We start from the raw sequence: 24,201 nt of genomic DNA on the forward strand, positions 1-24,201 counted from the left end.
GATGTCCCGTGACTGCCCTACAGCTATACCTGACATCTCCAATGATGTCCCGCACTGCCCTACAGCTATACCTGACATCTCCAATGATGTCCCGTACTGCCCTACAGCTATACCCAACATCTCCAATGATGTCCCGTACTGCCCTACAGCTATACCTGACATCTCCAATGATGTCCCGTACTGCCCTACAGCTATACCTGACATCTCCAATGATGTCCCATACTGCCCTCCCGTCCTATACCTGACATCTCCAATAATGTCCCGTACTGCCCTACAGCTATACCTGACATCTCCAATAATGTCCCGTACTGCCCTACAGCTATACCTGACATCTCCAATAATGTCCCGTACTGCCCTACAGCTATACCTGACATCTCCAATAATGTCCCGTACTGCCCTACAGCTATACCTGACATCTCCAATGATGTCCCGTACTGCCCTACAGCTAAACCCAACATCTCCAATGATGTCCCATACTGCCCTACAGCTATACCTGACATCTCCAATAATGTCCCGTACTGCCCTACAGCTATACCTGACATCTCCAATAATGTCCCGTACTGCCCTACAGCTATACCTGACATCTCCAATGATGTCCCGTACTGCCCTACAGCTAAACCCAACATCTCCAATGATGTCCCATACTGCCCTACAGCTATACCTGACATCTCCAATAATGTCCCGTACTGCCCTACAGCTATACCTGACATCTCCAATGATGTCCCGTACTGCCCTACAGCTATACCTGACATCTGATACAGCTAAACCCAACATCTCCAATGATGTCCCATACTGCCCTACAGCTCTACCTGACATCTCCAATAATGTCCCGTACTGCCCTACAGCTATACCTGACATCTCCAATGATGTCCTGTACTCCCCTACAGCTATACCCGACATCTCCAATGATGTCCCGTAATCCCCTCCCGGACTATACCTGACATCTCCAATGATGTTGTAGCGTGATTTCATTTCCCTCAGCTTCTCCAGGTAGTAACCTCCTATCTTTACAGCATTTTCCTGCAGCTTGTCATCCCGAATAACATCGAGTACAGCCAGAGATATCGCACAGGACACTGGGTTGCCTGCAAACTGAAAGAGCCTCCAGTATTACATTACTATGGAAACAGAAAACAAATTCGCTATGACAGTGTTTTATTTGGTATAGGTGTTAGGCAAAGGTCCTCCCTTAAAAGTTTTCTACATTCAGTTCCTGGTAGGAATAAAAAGAGTGTTACATAACAGTCAACTCTAACACGTATTCTACAATACCTTTAAACCTTGGCAGGTATTGTACAAGAGAGGTATATACGAGATATATATATTGGACATCATTGGAGATGTCAGGTATAGTACAAGAGAGATATACTGTCACTCGTACCAATTCACTTTCAAGTGTTTTTCAATTCTATTCAATATCATATATTTCATTACATCACATAGTTTGTTCAGTCCATGGCAGGGACGACAAGTATTACACAACCCTGCCAGTGTAAGAAACGTACACAGTGTTGATGTTATTAGTGATGCAAACGTTCGTGCTTCTCCTTACTGTGTTGAAGTATTCCACTCCTGCTGACATGAAGCTGGCTGCAACTTCAGGTGTGGTGACCACTGCAGCGATCGGGTGACCATTACCCATGGGTTTTCCCATTGTCACTATATCAGGAACAACGTCTGCAACAACATGCACATGAGTGGGTTTTTGCTGGCTAAACACTCTTCCACTATCTCAACTCACAGACAACATGCCCTGAGGAAGGCATTATAAATGAATGGAATATGGCAGATGTTTTGCTTTCAGAGTTGGGTTAAATGAAAGAGTATCAAGTCTAAGTAGATAACATAGACTATAGAATTTGTACATCAGGTTCAGGTTAGTCAACAAATATATGGGTCGAGAAACCAGCACTCCAGATCCTGTGTGAGTCTGTAGGAGCTGATGCAAGTAGACATGAAGTGATGATCACTATCAGGATGTCAACATGGCAGCTCTTACAGTTTGGGTGAGAAGCCACCAGCAAAAACATGGTGCTGACAAACACAATCAAGAATGCTCGTGGCATGCCCAATCGATGCAGTCCTGGACAGCGAAATGGAGCACCTTCAATGACTGGGCCACCATGGATGTGACGGCACTTTACATTCTGCATGCTAAAACCAATTCAATCGATCAAATGGTTGATTCAACATGCCACTAATTCCTTCATTAACTGGTCTACCAAGTCAAAAACTCAATTGTACCTAGACTGCAATGTAACACATGGAAGATGACCGCCTACATGGTATAGTAGATAGAGCATCTCCCAAGACAGAGACACATTGGAGGTTGGATCCTCTGGCATGTTGTACCAAGAAACATTACAATATGATGCATGTTCTTTCCCTGCCTTGTTGACTGCATGTGGATAAAACCATTACTTCTTGGCTTTGAGCATGTGTACGATATCCATGCTAAACTATGGCATTTCCTTCGGAGGACAAGAACTGTTAAACACGCACAAAAACACACGCCATACATGCATATAATCATGATAATTAAGACTGTAAGCCTTGACACAACAATAAACCCCATTTCACCTTCAAATCCTCCCTACCTTGTGTCTCGAAAGCCCAAAAGTGGGAGCCTGCTCGCCCGAAGCCCACCTGAACCTCGTCAGCGATACACAGCCCTCCAGCCTCACGAACATACCTGCATGGCAATAGTGGATGGACAAGAACACCAAATGAAGCACCAAACACACATGATGGTATAATGTGAACACCAGATCCTTTCATATTACTAGAGTGTATTCTTACTTCTTTTGAGTAGCATATTACCAGTATTGAGGCTTCAAATATAGTTCTTGAAGAATGAGGACTATTTGTATGGATATACAACTTTCGTATTCTGTATAGGCGACGTTTCAACATAGATTCTAATGTCGTCATCAAGCAAGTGGTGACATTAGAAGCTATGTCGAAACGTCGCCTATACAGAATAAAGAAGTTGTATATCCATACAAATAGTCCTCATTCTTCATCTACCCAAATTCTAGAATGACAATCAAAGAAGTATGTAATTTTCTGACTAAAATTGATAATTTATACTTATCCTGACTCATGCTAATTATGCTTGTCTCCTTCCTCTTGCGAATGATAGTGGAACACTTGAAATCCCTTGAAGTTCCCTTTTAAAAAAGCGGATGTAAAATCACTCACCAAGAGTAGGATCCCTTTCCTCCCTTTGGCGCCCATTCGGCCATATTTGTCACTCTCTCCGTATGTAAGCCCGCCACACGGATTTACAGGGAAATCCAGAGTGCCGAAAGAGGGAAGGTTGGGAGGGGTAACCTCATGAGTCAGGATAAGTATAAAATATCAATTTTAGTCAGAAAAATACATATTTTTCCTTATCCTGACTTATGCTAATTATGCTTGCAGAATCCCTCGGAAACGGTGATGGGTCAAGCCACGTTCTGGACGTTCAGTCGTCATCTTAGACAGATGTTCTGTAAAGTTGACCGTAACTGATGTCTCGCTGAGGAACTGCGACAATCCTTTTAACTGTCCCTTTGATATCTTGTAAGCCCATGTGATGAAATTTCATCTTCAGTGTTTCATCGGATGTTATCTGACATCGTTACTTCAGGTGTGTGTCTCTTCTTTCAGCCACTCGTTGATCCAACATAGCCAACATCTAGTTGTAGTGTCCAGTTGTGTTATCTTCTTATCTTAAATATCTATTACGGGATTCACTGATGATCTTGTAATCTCAAACCCTGATGTATCATGAAGGGCTCCGTATGATGAAGGGGAAATCTGCTATCGTTGAACTAACGTTAGTAGAGTTCTCCAGACTTCTAACTTCAGACAGTGAAGTTAGACATTTGATGTGAATGAGAATGACGTGAGTCTCTGTATGTAGATCTGTATGTAGAGCTGCATGCAGGTGAAAGGTCCTGGTGTGACCGTGTATTCCTCCTGGAGTCTTGAGATATCTTTCTAAGCCTTCACGAAGGCTAATTGACGTTATCTCCCATCTCTGTGGATTCCTGGACGTAGCTTCCCCTCTGTAGGAGTGCCTTGATGGGCGTCAAGAGTCCGATGGAGATGATGACTTATATCTGCGACGTCTGTAGGGTTCGGGAGAACGCCTCGATTCCTTCCTGCGTGGAGACTTCTTAGCAGCACTCTCTGGGGCATCTACTTCAGATGGGGAAGATTGTCGTGTCCGTGAGCCTTCGCGCAGGCTTCCCTCTTCAACCAGATGTGGTGGGGAGACTGTAGAGCCTTCACGCAGGCTAGTAGACGTAGCTTTCTTCATAGCAGCCTTCTCCTGAGCGAAGCGACCTTCCATCATCGACATCATCCGGTCTGTAAACTGTTGCATGAACAGTCCTGGGTTGAAGTTCTGTGTTGTCTGAAGTGACTGCTGCAGGGATGATGCATCGGATACTGAAGAGACGTCATCTAAGGCTCGCTGCACTCGTGAAGAGTGGACACTGCTGCTATCTCTGGTACCCGATGTCTGCGTTGATAGCAGGTCTTCTGTCAATGTCTGTGCTGATACCAATGCTGATGTAGCAGGCTTCGTCTTCTTACTGACGATGGTGACTTCAGGTATGAGGATGGGTAGATCATCAAACTTCTTCCGGAAGAACAATCTCAGCTGAGAGAGACCTCGTCTTCTGTGTAGAGCTGATCTTAGACTTCGCTGAAGTCTTCATTGTAGTAGCCTTCTTCTTCTGCGAAGATGAAGATTTGGCCTTCTTCATCTGCGATGAGGTCAGCTGAGTAGACGATGATCTCTTATGGCCTCCGGCGTTCACCCCTGGTACATTGACCTGCTCCTGAGAAACGTTCAGCAATTCACTAGAATTATGAATATCTGCAGCAGTGGTTAACACACGGTTTTCAGCGCAATCACTCAATTTAGACATGACTTGTAATTACCTACGTACCCAGTCCTTAGCATGTCTATGGATGAAAAAAAAGAAGAAGGTAATTAGTAAATTCAACAGAGGTTAAATTTACACAAAACTTACAGCGAGAGATGAAAGAACATGAAACAGTGCAATTAGGACATAATAAATGTGGGTCAGCCGCAGACACTCGGTACCTACAACGAATACAAGTTTTCGTGAAATGTAAACATGAAGAAAATACATGTCAAACAAAGGAAAATTTAAATCAAATTTCCAACCATAATGTAGAATATAATCCTAAAAACCGTATACAGCAATAATTTTGATGTAAGATCTGAAATTATGAAAGGATATGTGCTGTATAGGGATCCAGGTGCTCTCACAACCATCCTCAGGGGCGAAGAAGGAGAGAGTGACAAATATGGCCGATCATGTGACCATTTGGGGGCCAAAGGGTGGAAAGGGTGAGTGATTTTACGTCCGCTTTTTTAAAATGGGAACTTCAAGGGATTTCAAGTGTTCCACTATCATTCGCAAGAGGAAGGAGACAAGCATAATTAGCATGAGTCAGGATAAGGAAAATAATACATTTCTTAAAGGTCACATAAACCCTAGGGGTAAAAATACATCAATCACTAACTGGCATCGTTATAAATGAAACCCCGCCATTAAAACTACTCATTTCGACCTTTAATTGACTTAAATCGACCTTTTGACAACAGTGCACAATTCTCACCCGCGAATCCAAATTTCAACCAATCAGAGCGCTGCCTGTGACGCCATATGAGGAATAGCTTTGAGGGCCGATGCAGAATTCATCTACATTTTAGGGTTAAATGATCTTGTTTACAGGCTTGTATAAACCTGAAATCGCGGACAATTGTTGTGGAAAATAAAAGCTATATGTTCTCACAATCTACTGTCATTTAATTTTGTCTCCTGCTTTGCCTAGTTTCCGAAGTTACAACTTGTTTTCAGTAGACGATTCTGTCAAAATCGATTGGTGTCGTTAGGCCCTATTTGTATAATGACTGATCTAAATTGATCCCATTTCTGTATTTTTTTACCTCGATATTTAATCATGTCATGTAAAAATCTGTTTGTATTCTCAAAACAGTGTCGGCCCATACGTTTTCACATGCAATACAGTAATTAATACTCCCTCTTGTTGTAACCCGTGTTAGGTGGTATAAACCTACACATGTTATTTGTCATCATTCACTTGATGGTCAGTTAATGAATTTATAACAGGTATAATTAGTGGTAACACACTTAGATTACCCGACAAAGGTTCCCATTTGGCATTTCTTGTGTCTGGAGTAAATATTCAACATTATAAACATCGATCAAAGGATTAACCGATAACACGCTGATTGATTAATTACTTTTATCTTACACAGCGGAATTGTCAAAAGGTAGTGTTTATGTATGTAGATTTACTAATCTATACTGAATACACTCTGTCGGTCGGTGTTCATGTAAAAACAACGCCCTTCTTTCAAAGGATTAACCGGCAATACATTGATTGATTGCCCATTATTGGCTAACTAAATTACTGTTTTTAAAGAAAGGCGGACATTATGCAATTAGTTGCCAGGTGTGCTATCTTGGGTGACCAATGAGACTATACACCAATACCTGAAAAGATTTATCACTTTTTCAGATATTAAACTGTTAAAAGACACATCATTTGGAACAGTTTTGTGGATATTGATGGATACATTCCTCTAACAAGGTAATGGCCTGATATTGTTCCTATAACTTTAATCTGTTTTAATTTTAATATTTGCATTTTGATTTTATTCATTTGTCGTAGCATTCAACAGAATCATTGTTTTCACCGCGGAAGTGTAATGAGTCAGACAACATGCACTAGGTGTGTGTGCTAATTATGATTCACATTGGCAAACTATAAAATGTCTAGATATTACAGTTCTGTTATAAATTCACTATAAGTATCAGCAGATCGTCTGCTTTTTATTATTTTATTTAGTTTCAAAATGGATACAAGTATGATAATAAACTAATTAGGATTATAAGACCAAATATAAAGACGCATTACTGACTAGTATCTACATACTGGTGAGTGGACATTAACCATGGAATGTAGCAAGAAATTTATCGCAAGCAGTATTGTGACTTCGAACCCCACCTCGCCTCCGTGGAAGAAATCGTTATGTTATAAGTTGTGTCATGCAAAATCCGTTTGGTTATGATTCCAATACATATTTAACTACGAAAGTAGAAAGTAGTCTTGATTATCTAACTTGATGAAAACAAACTATAATCTCATTAATTCTAACAGATTTGTTTATTTTTAAAATGGCGGCTCTGTCGGGAACATCCGCCAGTCTGAGGATAAATGGTATTTAGGTTTGTTTTCACCGAAGTTACAAAATCAAAACTACTTTCTACTGGTAGTAAAATATGTATTTTATTGATGGCCAATAGGATTTTGCATGACATAGCGATAACATAACAATTTCTCGTGGCAGCCAGGTGGGTGTCAATATAATACTACTTACAATATTATTGTTACTTCGACCACAACCTCACTTCCGAGGAAGAAATCGCTATGTTACAAGTTGTGTCATAGAAAATCTTTATGGTCATCAATCATATGCATATTTTACAACAACTAGTAAGTAGTTTTGATTCTTTAACTTCAGTGAAGCGATCTGAACACAAGTAAGATATCGCTTCAGGCTTCCACAACGCCGCCGCGACTCACAAACATAACCGATTTAGCACTTAACTGCGGGTCCTGTGGAAATCTGCTCATGGGGACACCATCGCCGACCCCTAGGAGCAATTGACGACAAAGCAACGATTCGCATGTCATCGTTGATGCGAGAAATCATCAAAATGATGAGCGTGCTACACATTTTCTATACAACTAACTGAAAATCGCTCCTCATATGACGCCACTGCAGTGCTCTGGCGACAGAGTTACGTAACTCTGTCTGTGGTTTCGCTTTGGCGGCTTAGAGGGAAGCAGGCTTAATTTTTGGCCACTTTAATCGCCGGTATTAATTAACCACAAGTTTTAAAGAATAAATTTGGTGTTCCGCATAAGACTAACCACAAATCTTTCATATGTAATGGTTAAAAGAGTAACAAAAACAAAGTTAATACATTTCTTAAACATACATCAATTTGTGGTATGGCTTGCTGTGCGAGGTTATTAGTTTTAGGTCTTCTATTGTTGATGTCCCTTATTGATCTGTTGCAGTAGCAGGAATCACAGCTTGTGCACTTAAAGCGATCTCAGCACTAAGGCAGCACTTACATACAGTAAGTGTATGTTCACATCTGGCAGTTACAACCGTTGTAGTCCGAACATCTCTCTGCTGATAGTGGTGCTGCTTCATAAGCACATGCTTAACTAATCTCATCTTCTGTTTGGTTAATTGACAAGGATCAGTCAGAAAGGTACAAAATACTAAAACAATCTGGTAAGCTCACTGGAAGACTTTCTTGAGGTATCCTGGAGGGTATATGATCTGGCCACCACAACTCTGTATGGACTCAGCCAAGTAGCAGCTGACGCTTTTGCCAGCCTTGTGGATGTTATCGATGATGTCCTTGACGTCATCTGCATACTTCTGCCCCAGCTCCTCCATACTGTAGTCGCAGTCACGGTACTTCCCTCGGAATGTGTCTGGACACGATGCCTGTGTATGCAGAGAGCCTGAGCTTTATTGAATCATGTTAAACCAAAAGGCACAAGAGATTCTGTTTATAATCCACCATCAGTCTTCCAGCTTTTTCAGTTTGTAAACAGTAGTAACAAGTGTCCTGAGTGTAGCCAGCTTCAGTGGTAGAATAATCTCATTACACATTTGGTTAGGACATCGTGATAACAATGGTGTCACCACGGTCTGCAAGGCTCACTGCAAACGAATATCATTGCAGTGATGCCTCCTCAGTGATGGACACAACCATGACAGGATTTGGGATTTGGTTCTGGACACCCATGCATTCAAGATGACCAAATGAGGATCAGAATCTACAGTAACCCATGGATCGGATACCGGATGATTCTGGTGGCTGAAGGGCACATGACACTACATCTTAATGCATACATAGCATTTATTACCCACGTGGTCAACGTATGGGTAGTTGCATATTAATCACGTACGTCACACGAGTGTCGTATCGCGTTGACCTGTGTCGTAACGACTTGACCTGAAATTCTAACGATTTGATTGGATAACCGATGACCTCTCAATTAGGTCACATTCTGACGTAACTATGTTTTCATTCATAACAAACACGTGAATTCATTCATTCTACAACTTAAATGCATTGTGGGAATGTAAACATTGCGAACGTTGCCGTGTCGCTGTTTAATTGTGAGTCGAACTGAGACATTATATCTGTCGAAAAACATAAACGCAATGTTTCCACCAGTGATGTTAGCCGAATGAAGCAACTGGAAACCAAGAAACGAGTAGTTTACTGTAGGAGGCTGTACGAGGCGATGACAACTGACATGCATCGTGACGTCGGTTACCATGGCAGTGACGTCATTAGTGTGACATCATGCAAATATTGTACTACAGTACAAAACTCTTCCGCAACCTCTTTATGAAACCGGTTTCGGTTTGAAACCAACAACATAACAAAAATACGCTATTTTGTCAATTTAAATGCATGTAAGACGTGGGTAATAAATAAAATACCACACTCGGTCTCATTACATACAAATTATATGAAACTCGTGACCTTCCTATGTTATCTGACCTCGCTGTCGCTTGGTCAGATACCATAGGAAGGACACACGTTCCGTATAATTCGTATGTAATGAGACCGAGTGTAGTATTCTCTATATATATCCCAGCTATATGACAACAATCTGTAAAAGTGGAATATTTGTGTTTATAGACAAAACCAAGTTCAATAGAGAAGAGGATGTATTTGACTCCTGTGTGTATATTCACCCAGAATATTGTCATGTTAGTACAGTGCATTATCACCTGACTGTAGTAACGCTGTGTTATTGTTACAAGAAGAACTACTACATGTTCTTTATATCATGCAACCACCTGGCATCCAAGCCATATTGTTGCAAGTCTACCCAGGATAACTGTGTTCTTACAGGAATGAGATGCAGGAGTCTGAGATAGAATATATGACTGGCATAGATATTACTGGGCACGGAATAAATGGAACATAGAAAACATTTACCACTCAACCACTGTAAATTTTCTGCATGATTGGTAATATTGTGGTAAAGTTTTCAGGTTAGAAATTAAAAACAGTTTTAAACAGAATCTGATGTAATCTGAATCAGGCAGGTTCAGAGCACTGACAAAATATGATATCTAGGGAAGCTGTCGTGTACATCAGTTAACAAGTAAACAAATTTGACTCACAACATGCACAAAGTCGGGCATCATGCTTTGTCCATCTTTGCACTGGTCCAACTTGTATGTGCTAAGAGTCAAGAGGGAGATCACATGACCATGGTAAGCCCTCTCCAAGGCGATGATTTCTTTGGCCTTTGTGTGATATCGCGACAGTTGTAGCGCAAGATCATTGGCTTCAGATCTGCAAGATAGCAGTACACTTAATATCGCAATAGTACAAGAAACCAGTAGATATATGTAACTACTGAAAACAACATGGCTCTTGTCACTTTGTTGTCGGCGCAAGTTGGTATTGCGACAAAAGGCTCCAACGGTTTCTATGACCATAACTCACTTTGTTAAGGGGAATCTATTAGATATATACCTGCTTGTCTGGGAGCCAAGATTTCTTGGACTTTACTATATTCAGTTGGTTGATTGTTTGTTGCTTAATGCATACATAGCATATATCTCCCAGCTATATGACAACAATCGGTAAAAGTGGAATATTTGTGTTTATAGACAAAACCAAGTTTAATAGAGAAAAGGATGTATTTGACTCCTGTGTGTATATTCACCCAGAATATTGTCATGTTAGTATAATGCATTATCACCTGACTGTAGTAACACTGTGTTATTGCTACAAGAAGCACTACTACATGTTCTTTATATTATGCAAACACCTTTATATTATGTTCGTTGGAGATTTTAATGCATGGATGGGTACTGAGCTGGATATATTGCTGAAGATGATATTCTTGAATATTTAGACAATGATAAATCTTCTGTGTTTAGTTTTCTACTTAACAATTTTAACTTGGTAAAAGCGTTAGCAGATAATGTGTTGAGCAAGTTAGTAAATTGTTCGTTAAATCTATGTAGTGCCTTAATACACATTACAAGATGTGGGTCAGGAGTTAGGAACTACACATATATTAGCAATCAAGGTGCTCGCATCATAGATTATGTAATCTGTTCATCAAGGTGCTAGCATCATAGATTATGTAATCTGTCCATCAAGGTGCTAGCATCATAGATTATGTAATCTGTTCATCAAGGTGCTAGCATCATAGATTATGTAATATGTTCATCAAGGTGCTAGCATCATAGATTATGTAATCTGTTCATCAAGGTGCTAGCATCATAGATTATGTAATCTGTTCATCAAGGTGCTAGCATCATAGATTATGTAATCTGTTCATCAAGGTGCTTAGCTAGCATCATAGATTATGTAATCTGTTCATCAAGGTGCTAGCATCATAGATTATGTAATCTGTTCATCAAGGTGCTAGCATCATAGATTATGTAATCTGTTCATCAAGGTGCTAGCATCATAGATTATGTAATCTGTTCATCAAGGTGCTAGCATCATAGATTATGTAATTCATCAAGGTGCTAGCATCATAGATTATGTAATCTGTTCATCAAGGTGCTAGCATCATAGATTATGTAATCTGTTCATCAAGGTGCTAGCATCATAGATTATGTAATCTGTTCATCAAGGTGCTAGCATCATAGATTATGTAATCTGTTCATCAAGGTGCTAGCATCATAGATTATGTAATCTGTTCATCAAGGTGCAAGCATCATAGATTATGTAATCTGTTCATCAAGGTGCTAGCATCATAGATTATGTAATCTGTTCATCAAGGTGCTAGCATCATAGATTATGTAATCTGTTCATCAAGGTGCTAGCATCATAGATTATGTAATCTGTTCATCAAGGTGCTAGCATCATAGATTATGTAATCTGTTCATCAAGGTGCTAGCATCATAGATTATGTAATCTGTCATCATCAAGGTGTTCATCAAGGTGCTAGCATCATAGATTATGTAATCATGTTCATCAAGGTGCTAGCATCATAGATTATGTAATCTGTTCATCAAGGTGCTAGCATCATAGATTATGTAATCTGTTCATCAAGGTATGTAATAGCATCATAGATTATGTAATCTGTTCATCAAGGTGCTAGCATCATAGATTATGTAATCTGTTCATCAAGGTGCTAGCATCATAGATTATGTAATCTGTTCATCAAGGTGCTAGCATCATAGATTATGTAATCTGTTCATCAAGGTGCTAGCATCATAGATTATGTAATCTGTTCATCAAGGTGCTAGCATCATAGATTATGTAATCTGTTCATCAAGGTGCTAGCATCATAGATTATGTAATCTGTTCATCAAGGTGCTAGCATCATAGATTATGTAATCTGTTCATCAAGGTGCTTAGCTAGCATCATAGATTATGTAATCTGTTCATCAAGGTGCTAGCATCATAGATTATGTAATCTGTTCATCAAGGTGCTAGCATCATAGATTATGTAATCTGTTCATCAAGGTGCTAGCATCATAGATTATGTAATCTGTTCATCAAGGTGCTAGCATCATAGATTATGTAATCTGTTCATCAAGGTGCTAGCATCATAGATTATGTAATCTGTTCATCAAGGTGCTAGCATCATAGATTATGTAATCTGTTCATCAATAGTGCTGTTCATCAAGCATCATAGATTATGTAATCTGTTCATCAAGGTGCTAGCATCATAGATTATGTAATCTGTTCATCAAGGTGCTAGCATCATAGATTATGTAATCTGTTCATCAAGGTGCTAGCATCATAGATTATGTAATCTGTTCATCAAGGTGCTAGCATCATAGATTATGTAATCTGTTCATCAAGGTGCTAGCATCATAGATTATGTAATCTGTTCATCAAGGTGCTAGCATCATAGATTATGTAATCTGTTCATCAATTATGTAATCTGTTCATCAAGGTGCTAGCATCATAGATTATGTAATCTGTTCATCAAGGTGCAAGGTGCATCAAGGTAGCATCATAGATTATGTAATCTGTTCATCAAGGTGCTAGCATCATAGATTATGTAATCTGTTCATCAAGGTGCTAGCATCATAGATTATGTAATCTGTTCATCAAGGTGCTAGCATCATAGATTATGTAATCTGTTCATCAAGGTGATTATGTAAGCATCATAGATTAGATTATGTAATCTGTTCATCAAGGTGCTAGCATCATAGATTATGTAATCTGTTCATCAAGGTGCAAGCATCATAGATTATGTAATCTGTTCATCAAGGTGCAAGCATCATAGATTATGTAATCTGTTCATCAAGGTGCTAGCATCATAGATTATGTAATCTGTTCATCAAGGTGCTAGCATCATAGATTATGTAATCTGTTCATCAAGGTGCTAGCATCATAGATTATGTAATCTGTTCATCAAGGTGCTAGCATCATAGATTATGTAATCTGTTCATCAAGGTGCTAGCATCATAGATTATGTAATCTGTTCATCAAGGTGCTAGCATCATAGATTATGTAATCTGTTCATCAAGGTGCTAGCATCATAGATTATGTAATCTGTTCATCAAGGTGCTAGCATCATAGATTATGTAATCTGTTCATCAAGGTGCTAGCATCATAGATTATGTAATCTGTTCATCAAGGTGCTAGCATCATAGATTATGTAATATGTTCATCAAGGTGCTAGCATCATAGATTTTGTAATATGTTCACCAAGATGCTAGCAACATAGATTATGTAATCTGTTCATGAATGTGAGAGCATCATAGATTATGTAATCTGTTCATCAAGGTTGTTTGGTGCAGACTTTTTTTATTTTAATACATGAGTGAGTGAGTTTGACTTATATTCATCGTCACACTGGCAGTATTTCACTTTTCATACATGAACTGTAGCTATAAATATATGAAAGTTGTAAGCAGGGCATTTAACTACATTTGCAATGTATTAAACTTTTCTACTTTTGCGCTGACAACATACAGTTATGTTTCAGCACTGAATTTGAATTTTACAGAACTTTAAATCCCTTCAAAACATCAGTTTTGATTTATGACACTAAGATTAGTTGTATTCTACTGTATATATTCCCACTACACCCAGTGATACTATGTTTATGTGTGAACATGTGCGTGCATGCGTGCATGTACATACCGTATGTACTATAGGCCCATGGCCTTTTCAGTACTGGAAATATAGACTGACTGCAACCTATATAGTGGAGAGTGGAAAATCAGTTCAGTGGTTGATATTGACAGCAACAATATTGTGATGACATTCTAACATTGACGTCGCCAAGTCCGACCTCCTGTAAGAAGCCTCTAACAACAAGCATGGGTGGCTGGTGAACAATTCTAACTCCAAAAAAAAATATCTTTGACGTGTAGGACAAACTGCAGCAGAACTGACATACACTAAAAAGATAAATAAAAAATACAAACACCTCGCACATGACTACTTACCCCGAGTTGGTGAAGTAGACAACTGACAGCGGCTTGGGTAACGTGTCCGAGATGCGCTGTGCAAGCTTGACGATGTTGTCATGCAAGAAGCGGGAGTTTGTGTTGAGAACCATCATCTGATTGGCTCCTGCCTCCACCACCTTCGGGTTGCAGTGACCAACTAAAATAGACACGTCTGCATTAATATTACGTACAGATAAGTCTTAAAGTTTGCAATACACGCACGCACACACATGCACTCATACATCTCACTCTGATGAACATCTACATTTATTGCAGCCTTATCATAAAAGTACTAAGACCTAAGTAGTAATCAACTATGGTATATGACCGCAGATAAGCCAAATTTTGAGGACCTAAAGGCAGTGCGTAGAAGTGGGGTCGGCTTAAGTACAAGTTACACTTTCATCAAACTTTTTTTCATGTAAGAAAACAACATTGTACCGCTTCATGTGAACGAACAAGAGAAAACGACTTTGTCAGTGAAGACGTCAAATACAGTGATGACAGCCTAACTCACCGTGGCAGACATTGTTGATGCAATCTAGATACTGTTTCCCAGACTCATCGTACATGTACTGCCCAGAAGCCTTCACTATCTTCAACGGGTCAGACCGGAAGAACAAGGTGCAGTTTCCTCTGAAATGTGAAACCACGAACATAAAACATAGAAATATAGCAGCATAACCTATCAAAATACTATCTGTTCTCAGAAAGGTGTTTGGAGAGATACTTTTTGTAGCAGATAGTTGGAGCTATGTGCGAACTGTGTGGACAATGTGTGACTTGTCATTTAGAATTGTGTATTGACTGATCTGTAAAGCAAGTTTCAACAAGAAATAGTCAATGATTTGAGACTTCTGCTCCAGAAACAGGATAAGGATGGATGAAAAGATATGCTGATTGCTAAATTCACCCCATTATTCAAACCTGGGACATAACAATAATATATTATTAATATGTACTTCTGTGAAGTAGAAGCATTAACATCTTGAAGACAAGCGCCAAAGCCCATTAATACACGATGAAATATACAGCCTCCTATATGCATACTAATAGTGAATGTTGCAAGTTTGAATTACATACAGTTATTCAAACATTGCATCTTAGATATTACTCTCAGTTTTCTCTGGTATGGTTGACACTAAAAGTTCAGTGTGTCCATTCATAATAGGCTAATGGCAATGATATAACTTTGGAAATCATGGCAGATGGCCTGAAACGTCTATATCACCACATTTATACCAGTAATATAAGGACTAGGACATATCATCCTCGATAATCTCCAGGGTATGCGTTCCGATAAATCTCCACTAGTACCCTGGATGCATCTACAGCTCAGCCCGATAATTGTATTACCTCCCTTTGCTGGCTTTTCATCCAATCAGGTGTCTATGCTGGGAAGTTGAGCGTACCAATCACAAGGCTTCTATCATAATGCACTTCCGCTTCTTCAGTACACAGTACTGGCCATGGAAACAATTGACTTCAATAGGGTGTGCTCTCGCTTCAACATAGAAAAGTTGAATCCTGTTCAGGAAAAATCACTGAAACATTGCACAGCGACCAAACCTTTGCGGCTTCAGCTGCCATCTTTGTTGACACTGAAAAACTTGGTTGTAATGGCTTATCTGATTGGCTACTGTGAGAAGGCAGAATCAGCAAAGGGAGGTAATACAATTATCAAGCGGTGCCACAGATACATCCAGGGTAATAGTGGAGATTTATCGGAATGTAAACCATGAAGATTATGGACGATGAGGACACATATGCTGATAGTAAACATCTTCAAGGCCAATACCCCTCAGCACACTGGCCTACAGCTTGTTCAGCTTGACCTGAGCTACTCTACATATGCATGACCCGGGAGGTCAAAAGGCACAAATGGCAGATCAGGTTACCTTCATTATATAGGGGTGCAGAGAATGTTATTAATGTTGCGTCCGTGCGATTCGTTACAGAACCTGTCCCGGAAAACAACACTTCAATTATCACTTTTTCTATTTCATGTTCAACTGCAATATTTCTGTCCCAGTAGTCGCTTTCCAAATTTTCAACAATAGGTACAACACTCAGTCCACTCGTTTACACCAATCATCTGACAAAGGTGCACCCCTTCACAATAATAGACCCAACCAGTTGTGACACGGTCACGCAATTCATTAGTATTCACTTGATCAGGTCAAGCTGAACAAGCTGTACATAGAGAATACTACATGAGGTCTCATTACATACGAATTATACGAAACGAGTGTTCTTCCTATGGTGTCTGACCGAGCGAAAGCGAGCGATATCAGAAAGCATAAGAAGGTCACGAGTTTCTTATAATTCATATGTAATGAGACCGAGTGTGGTATTTCATTTATTACCCACGTCTAACATGCATTAAATTGACAAAATAGCGTATTTTTGTTATTGCTATGGTTTCAAACCGAAACCGGTTTCATAAAGAGGTTGCGGAAGAATTTTGTTCTGTAGTACTTTTGCATGACGTCACACTGTATTGACGTCACTATGCCATTCTGGTCTGTCCCTTTGGTAACCGACGTCACGATGCATGTCAGTTATCATCACCTCTCGTACAACCTCCTACAGTAAACTACTCCGTAGTACCCCGTTTCTTGGTTTGCAACTGCTTCACTCGGCTAACATCACTGGTGGAAACATTGCGATTATGTTTTTCGATGGATATAATGTCTCAGTTCGAGTCACAATTAAACAGCGACACGGCAACGTTCGCAATGTTTACATTCCCAGAATGCATCTAAGTTGTAGAATGAATGAATTCACGTGTTTGTTATGAATGAACAAGTAGTTCCCTCACAACGTGACCTAACTGAGAGGTCATCGGTTATCCAATCAAATCGTTAGAATCTCAGGTCAAGTCGTTACGACACAGGTCAACGCGATACGACACTCGTGTGACGTACGGGATTAGTGTGCAACTACCCATACGTTGACCACGTGGGTAATAAATACAGATATCCACCAGTAGAGAGGCCAGTCACACAGCTTAGTATGAGGTAGCTCTCCTTACCCCAACCTGTGAGTGCAGATAGGTCAAAGATTGTTTTTTCAGTACAGATAGGTCAAGGTTTGTTTTGTCAGTGCAGATAGGTCAAGGTTTGTTTTGTCTGTGCAGCTGTGACAGACAGCTGTGAAACCACATATTACCTGTTGGGCATCCACATTCTACAGTGTGCTGGATAAAACAGGTAATGTCTCACACAGGTCACATGCCACTGTGACTTTTCAACAGATTACTGTGTCAGCAGCAGCTTGAGAGTGCAATGTAATAGTCCTCCACAGCCAGCCCCACATCCATGCGTCACTTCCATTACAAATTCGCAGATAACAACAGGATGGCTTGTTATGAATGCCTGACTCCACCCATTGAAGATCAGCACTTCTTACAGCTCACTGTCACATCCCAGGGCAGCATATTACTCATTCTAGAGATGCCGAGTACATGTGACAAACACTTCCTGCCTTCGTTGTCATCACACTATAAATACATCAATCCTTGAACCTGCCTCCAGGTCACAATGACCCTGGTGATAAGTTGCCAAATACTTAACCCTTTGAACACTGATTACTGCCTCCGAGGCCTACCTGGGCTCATAGCAACAAAGAACAGGCCAACGCTTGACATGCTGAGGGTTAGACTGATCAACAAATACATATCTCTGGTCCTCCTATCAATAAAAAGACCCCGCAGACTACTGCAGATAAAAACAGAACCAGCCAGCTCATTATGTTGCTGAGACAGAAAACCTTCCCTTCAAGGAAGCCATCATCAGCGTCCTTGGATCAGTCACTTGTAATTTCAAAACAACAACTGTACTCATAACATATATGTTGGTTGCAAAACGTTTTCTCCTGGTTGAGAAAGATGTTATTTTCATATTTCTACATGTTTATGACACCATGTTGTTGGGAGAAACAATATGACAGATATGTTTGTTACAAGGACTATATGGTGTCACTTCACTTATTTAAATCATAATAACTGTGGAAGATCAGAGCATGGAAGGTATCACTGAACAGGAATCTGATATAGATATACCACACAGCTAAAATCAGCTAGGAATGAATTCACAATGCCGTTTTTAGAAAGTAGTCAAATGTAACATGCTATATTTTAGATTACACTTTCTCGATAAAGTACAGATTCTAAAGTACTGTCGGAAATAGAAAAAAAATGGTTTTTTTCACATTTGTATCTACAATTTAGGTAGATAATATGTGAAAGTGTGAAATATCTGTTAATCTAAGTTCGGCCTGACTACAGTCTCACTGGCAGGGAGATAGGAAACGTTAAAAAAGGGTTTTACTGAGGAGATATTAGTGCAGAAATGAGCAATGCAGTATTTTTCAGTCTGAAGAGACTTATTTGGAGCAGACCATGGCTTTATGTAAATTAGTGTGCGATGATATTGTATAACAAATGACACTTTTTGAATGTCCATTTTGAAATTAGACTTAGCTTCATAATAAAAGAGAAGCAGATGTAAAAAATAACAACTTTAATACTGAAACTATTAAGGACGTAGATACCATTGAGTCACTATTAGAAGAAACAGGTAAGAGGGGTCATCTCAAGAACAAAATCAAGACAGGTGTTGCTGACTGAAGTTGGTGTCGGGCTTGGGGATAGAGATATTAGCTAAGATTAGATAATCAGTAGAGACACATTCAATACACATGAAAAAGCATAAAAGATATTTGAGATGACCCCTTGTGTCTGTAGGCAGCAAGTGCATTTCATGCCAAGTGAGTTGATGGTCCGTCGTCATACCTGGCTGAGCGACCTAATTGCCATCTATAGTCTGATCTATTGTTTATAGCAGCTGTTCGTATTTTTGCCCAATTTTACGAGTAAACATGCTTTTCTGGATATCCTATTACGCATCCCACTGAACGCCCAGTAGGGCCGATGTGGGTTATTATTATTAGGGGGAAACCGTGGCGGGCTGACTTTGTGTGCTGTGCGAATGTGGGTTGGAATCTTGGTTGGGACTCAACCTATAAAAGTACTAGAATCTGTACCTAACAGAGAATCCTAAACATAACATATGTTAGAATCAGCACATACTACAATATATATTGCAATAGGAAACACATGAGATTCCAGGTAAGAACACTGATCCCCAGTACCCTACAGATGTTGTAGATGTCACACAGGATCCCAGGTAGGAACACTGATCCCCAGCACCCTACAGATGTTGTAGATGTCACACAGGATTCCAGGTAAGAACACTGATCCCCAGCAACCTACAGATGTTGTAGATGTCACACAGGATTCCAGGTAAGAACACTGATCCCCAGTACCCTACAGATGTTGTAGATTTCACACAGGATCCCAGGTAGGAACACTGATCCCCAGCACCCTACAGATGTTGTAGATGTCACACAGGATTCCAGGTAAGAACACTGATCCCCAGCAACCTACAGATGTTGTAGATGTCACACAGGATTCCAGGTAAGAACACTGATCCCCAGTACCCTACAGATGTTGTAGATGTCACACAGGATCCCAGGTAGGAACACTGATCCCCAGCAACCTACAGATGTTGTAGATGTCACACAGGATTCCAGGTAAGAACACTGATCCCCAGCAACCTACAGATGTTGTAGATGTCACACAGGATTCCAGGTAAGAACACTGATCCCCAGCAACCTACAGATGTTGTAGATGTCACACAGGATCCCAGGTAAGAACACTGATCCCCAGCAACCTACAGATGTTGTAGATGTCACACAGGATTCCAGGTAGGAACACTGATCCCCAGCAACCTACAGATGTTGTATATGTCACACAGGATCCCAGGTAGGAACACTGATCCCAGCAACCTACAGATGTTGTAGATGTCACACAGGATTCCAGGTAGAACACTGATCCCCAGCAACCTACAGATGTTGTAGATGTCACACAGGATCCCAGGTAGGAACCAGGTAAGAACACTGATCCCCAGCAACCTACAGATGTTGTATATGTCACACAGGATCCCAGGTAGGAACACTGATCCCCAGCAACCTACAGATGTTGTAGATGTCACACAGGATTCCAGGTAAGAACACTGATCCCCAGCAACCTACAGATGTTGTAGATGTCACACAGGATCCCAGGTAGGAACACTGATCCCCAGCAACCTACAGATGTTGTAGATGTCACACAGGATCCCAGGTAGGAACACTGATCCCCAGCAACCTACAGATGTTGTAGATGTCACACAGGATCCCAGGTAGGAACACTGATCCCCAGCAACCTACAGATTTTGTAGATGTCACACAGGATTCCAGGTAAGAACACTGATCCCCAGCAACCTACAGATGTTGTATATGTCACACAGGATTCCAGGTAAGAACACTGATCCCCAGTACCCTACAGATGTTGTAGATGTCACACAGGATTCCAGGTAAGAACACTGATCCCCAGTACCCTACAGATGTTGTAGATGTCACACAGGATTCCAGGTAAGAACACTGATCCCCAGCAACCTACAGATGTTGTAGATGTCACACAGGATTCCAGGTAAAATGGATCTCATGGTCAGCCCTTGGGCAGAGATGCCAACATTAACTTAGCCGAACTAGTATTTTGGCCAAAAACTGATACAAAAATTAGTATTAGTATAATCAGTGAAGGAACAAGAGTAAGCAGAAAATATAAAGAAATATCATATTGCCTAATTATACCATTAAACTGTTGTAGATTATTTTTCTTATCTGCTGTCATTATTGTTAGAATTTTCGTAACATTTATTCTAGAGAGAGAGACACTTCCGGTGTAGCGAGTAAATGAAGCAAGGGAAGTAACCCTGCATGTATTCCATATGGCAGACAAGTGATTCAACAAGTATATTTAGATTTAACTCCCCTGTTCCTTCACTCCGTTGAACCGGAAGCTGGCAGGGGTAATGGAGGCGAAGAACGATTTGATATGGCACGAGTGGCGCTTAAAATGTTGAATTAAATATGTTTTACGTGAGTAATTATTAAATATGAGGTTAGAAATCTGAGAGCACCACCCTGTGGGGAAATGGACCCCGTCTACCTTTGATGGTGACGATATTTTTTATTTTGATATTAAAAATATTTTTCAAACCGAAGCGAGGGAAGTATGTTGCCAACCTTTGCTCGCTTCGCTTGCATGTTGGAAGACTGGTCATTTTCACTTTGTTGCACAACCCTATTTGCGCCACAGCTTGTGACAGTTTGCCTGTGCTCTGCTTAAGGCTTGGTTGATTGCATGTCATCACATCCCAACTGCATGGACTGATGTTCTTGATATCGATCATCAGATTGTCTGGTATTGGCATGGCTGTCATCAGGAAGTTGGAACATTGTTTAGGGCAGTGTTGAATAACAAATAATCTCAATGAGTTTCCATGCCATAAGACAGTTACCACTTGTTTAACATGCATTGTAATAAACACTCAGGGCAGTGTTGAATAACAAATAATCTAAATGAAAATCCATGCGATAAGACTGTTACCACTTGTTTAACGAGTATGATGGCTAACAATCTTATTAGATGTATAATTTTTACTTCCAGAAAGTGGCAGTTCTCTCATTGCACATACACGTTGAAAATCGAATTTTACAACTCATATTGATACCATTTTATATGTCATTCTTGTTATTCCACTTTTAAATTTTTTATCATGCATATGATGCGGCTTGATACTAAATGTAGAAGTTTTGGCAGGACACCAATAGGTCAGCACATTAGCCTTACTTCCTGATGACTGGACCGTATCATGTTGCTTTAACGTGTAGGCAAAATGGGACTGTGGCAGAATGGGAAGACACCCATAGGAATACCACTAGGTATAACTATGACTTAGTTGACAGATAAAAGGCAACCATAATCCAGAGGGAACGTTTATGACATAATTCCTTAAGATCTATGAGAATTCATACATCCCGTCTGTAACACCCCCCTGCATGAAGCACATCACCAGAGCATATTGAACCTTCAATATTTTCTATACAGTCAGGCCGCGTTAGTCCGGACCCCGATAATCCGATTCCTGCGAGAGAGGGAGGGAGGGAGAGATCAGATAGGATTTGATAAGATAAAAGCAGTTTTCCGAGTATTGTTTATATTCATAAAATCCGGACAAATTCTAAGACAATTATCAATAAGATTCTTTCGCTCGACACTGTACACTAGACAATCAAGTAAAATGTCGCATTCGTGCTCAATTACATTCACACAATTAAAACATCTTCTCTCTTGTAGAAGAATATTGTTATATCGGCCCAGTTCAATATTGATTGGTGCTGTGCCACATGTAAATTTTGCTAATGCACTTCTATGTGCTCGTAGGATGCTATGACAGACATAAAATGCTGGAGTAAAACATGTTTTAAAAGCAGAATACAATCTCAGCTTATAACCTCCCTTTCGGGACGGACCTTGTGGCTGTAAAATACTTTCTCTCCACTGTGTGACATGCTTTTGATACAACACAGCTTATACCTCTGACGAAATAAAATGTATATTAAAACAGTTATTCACAGGGATAAAATTGGTGACAGTGAAAAATTCTATTCCACTTAAGTATAATAGTAAGCTAGACGAAGACAAATTTAATTGCCAATTGTCTATGTTTCAATTTATAAGCCTTAGTTTTCAGCATTTCTATTCAACAGCCTTTCATACACTTGCTAATAAATGAAAAACTGAAGGAATAAGTTTCAGGTTAACTGGCATGAGATCGAGTGTTAGGTCACACAGGCAACTTAAAATGCTATTTCGTTACTGGTTACAGTTTGTCCTTCTTTATAGTTTATTTCAATACAACAAAATAAACTTATGCAAATTTATAGAAATACAGTGATGAGTTAATGAAATATATATGTAAACTTAACTGTTATGCCAAATTATGTCAGAAACTTTGAAATGATCCCAGTCGTGCTTACTTCAGGCTCTCCAATAACAGAGACTGTTTTTGTATACAGCATCAGCTGGTTGGGCAATCATAATTGAGGCGAGGCTTATTCAACCTTTGCTTGCAGAACATGTAAGATATGAACAAGTAATTCAAATACAGTGGAAGTTTATATACCACAAACCGTTCTTTGAACAGTTATCTTGAATGAAATATGAAGTTTGACTGTCAAACAACATCAGTGGCTATCAGGCGGCAGTTGACATCGCCAGTGAGGAAAAAAACGTGAGACCTTCTACCTTGTGCATTAGGCGACCCCGTTCAAACCCCACAAATTCTAGGTATGAAAACCTTGCCTTATACACAGCAATATATGGTATGCCCAAAAGCGTAGCCATGTCATATTTCATAAGTCATAACGATATGTGCAGTTGTGGTGTAACGATTCATCCATAGTATTGATGTTTGCATCGTCAACTACGCGATATGAGTGCATCAATATAAAACACATGTAGGAAATGTATCAGCATATTTATATCGTGAGGGTCCATGATACATAGAGAATCTCACCCGAGTGTCTGTTGATATCAAATATATCACCACGAGTTGATAAAGTAACAAATATCCGAGCCAAGCAGACGTACTGGTAAGAGTTTTTTCCAGTGATTCTGAATTCTGATATCAATTACATTGAATTGTTTGTGAAAGCATTGGTGTAGATTCATAACTTCCCATGGGAAACTTCAGTTTCAAATTTGA

At 39.9% G+C, this 24,201-nt stretch overlaps 1 protein-coding gene across 3 annotated transcripts in view; it reads right to left on the reverse strand.

Annotated features, from left to right (window-relative positions):
• The window catches only part of LOC124280916 (ethanolamine-phosphate phospho-lyase-like), a 49,433-nt gene that overhangs the window by 8,236 nt on the left and 16,996 nt on the right, over positions 1–24,201 (reverse strand). Inside the window, exons 1-8 of one of the 3 annotated variants that reach the window (XM_046716910.1) lie at positions 17,717–18,062; positions 15,063–15,181; positions 14,543–14,702; positions 10,286–10,460; positions 8,373–8,581; positions 2,598–2,692; positions 1,553–1,677; positions 938–1,092 (exon numbers count right to left, since the gene is read on the reverse strand). In XM_046716910.1, coding sequence (XP_046572866.1) covers positions 938–1,092; positions 1,553–1,677; positions 2,598–2,692; positions 8,373–8,581; positions 10,286–10,460; positions 14,543–14,702; positions 15,063–15,181; positions 17,717–17,733 — 1,055 coding nt within the window. In that variant the 5' untranslated portion in view covers positions 17,734–18,062. Of the gene's footprint in view, positions 1–937; positions 1,093–1,552; positions 1,678–2,597; positions 2,693–8,372; positions 8,582–10,285; positions 10,461–14,542; positions 14,703–15,062; positions 15,182–15,901; positions 15,921–17,716; positions 18,063–24,201 lie in introns of those variants that run through there. The other 2 variants (XM_046716911.1, XM_046716909.1) reach the window with 2 other exon arrangements.

The sequence above is a fragment of the Haliotis rubra genome, unplaced genomic scaffold (assembly GCF_003918875.1).
Source record: "Haliotis rubra isolate DU_JTF1 unplaced genomic scaffold, ASM391887v1 Scf276, whole genome shotgun sequence".
Taxonomy (NCBI): domain Eukaryota; kingdom Metazoa; phylum Mollusca; class Gastropoda; order Lepetellida; family Haliotidae; genus Haliotis; species Haliotis rubra.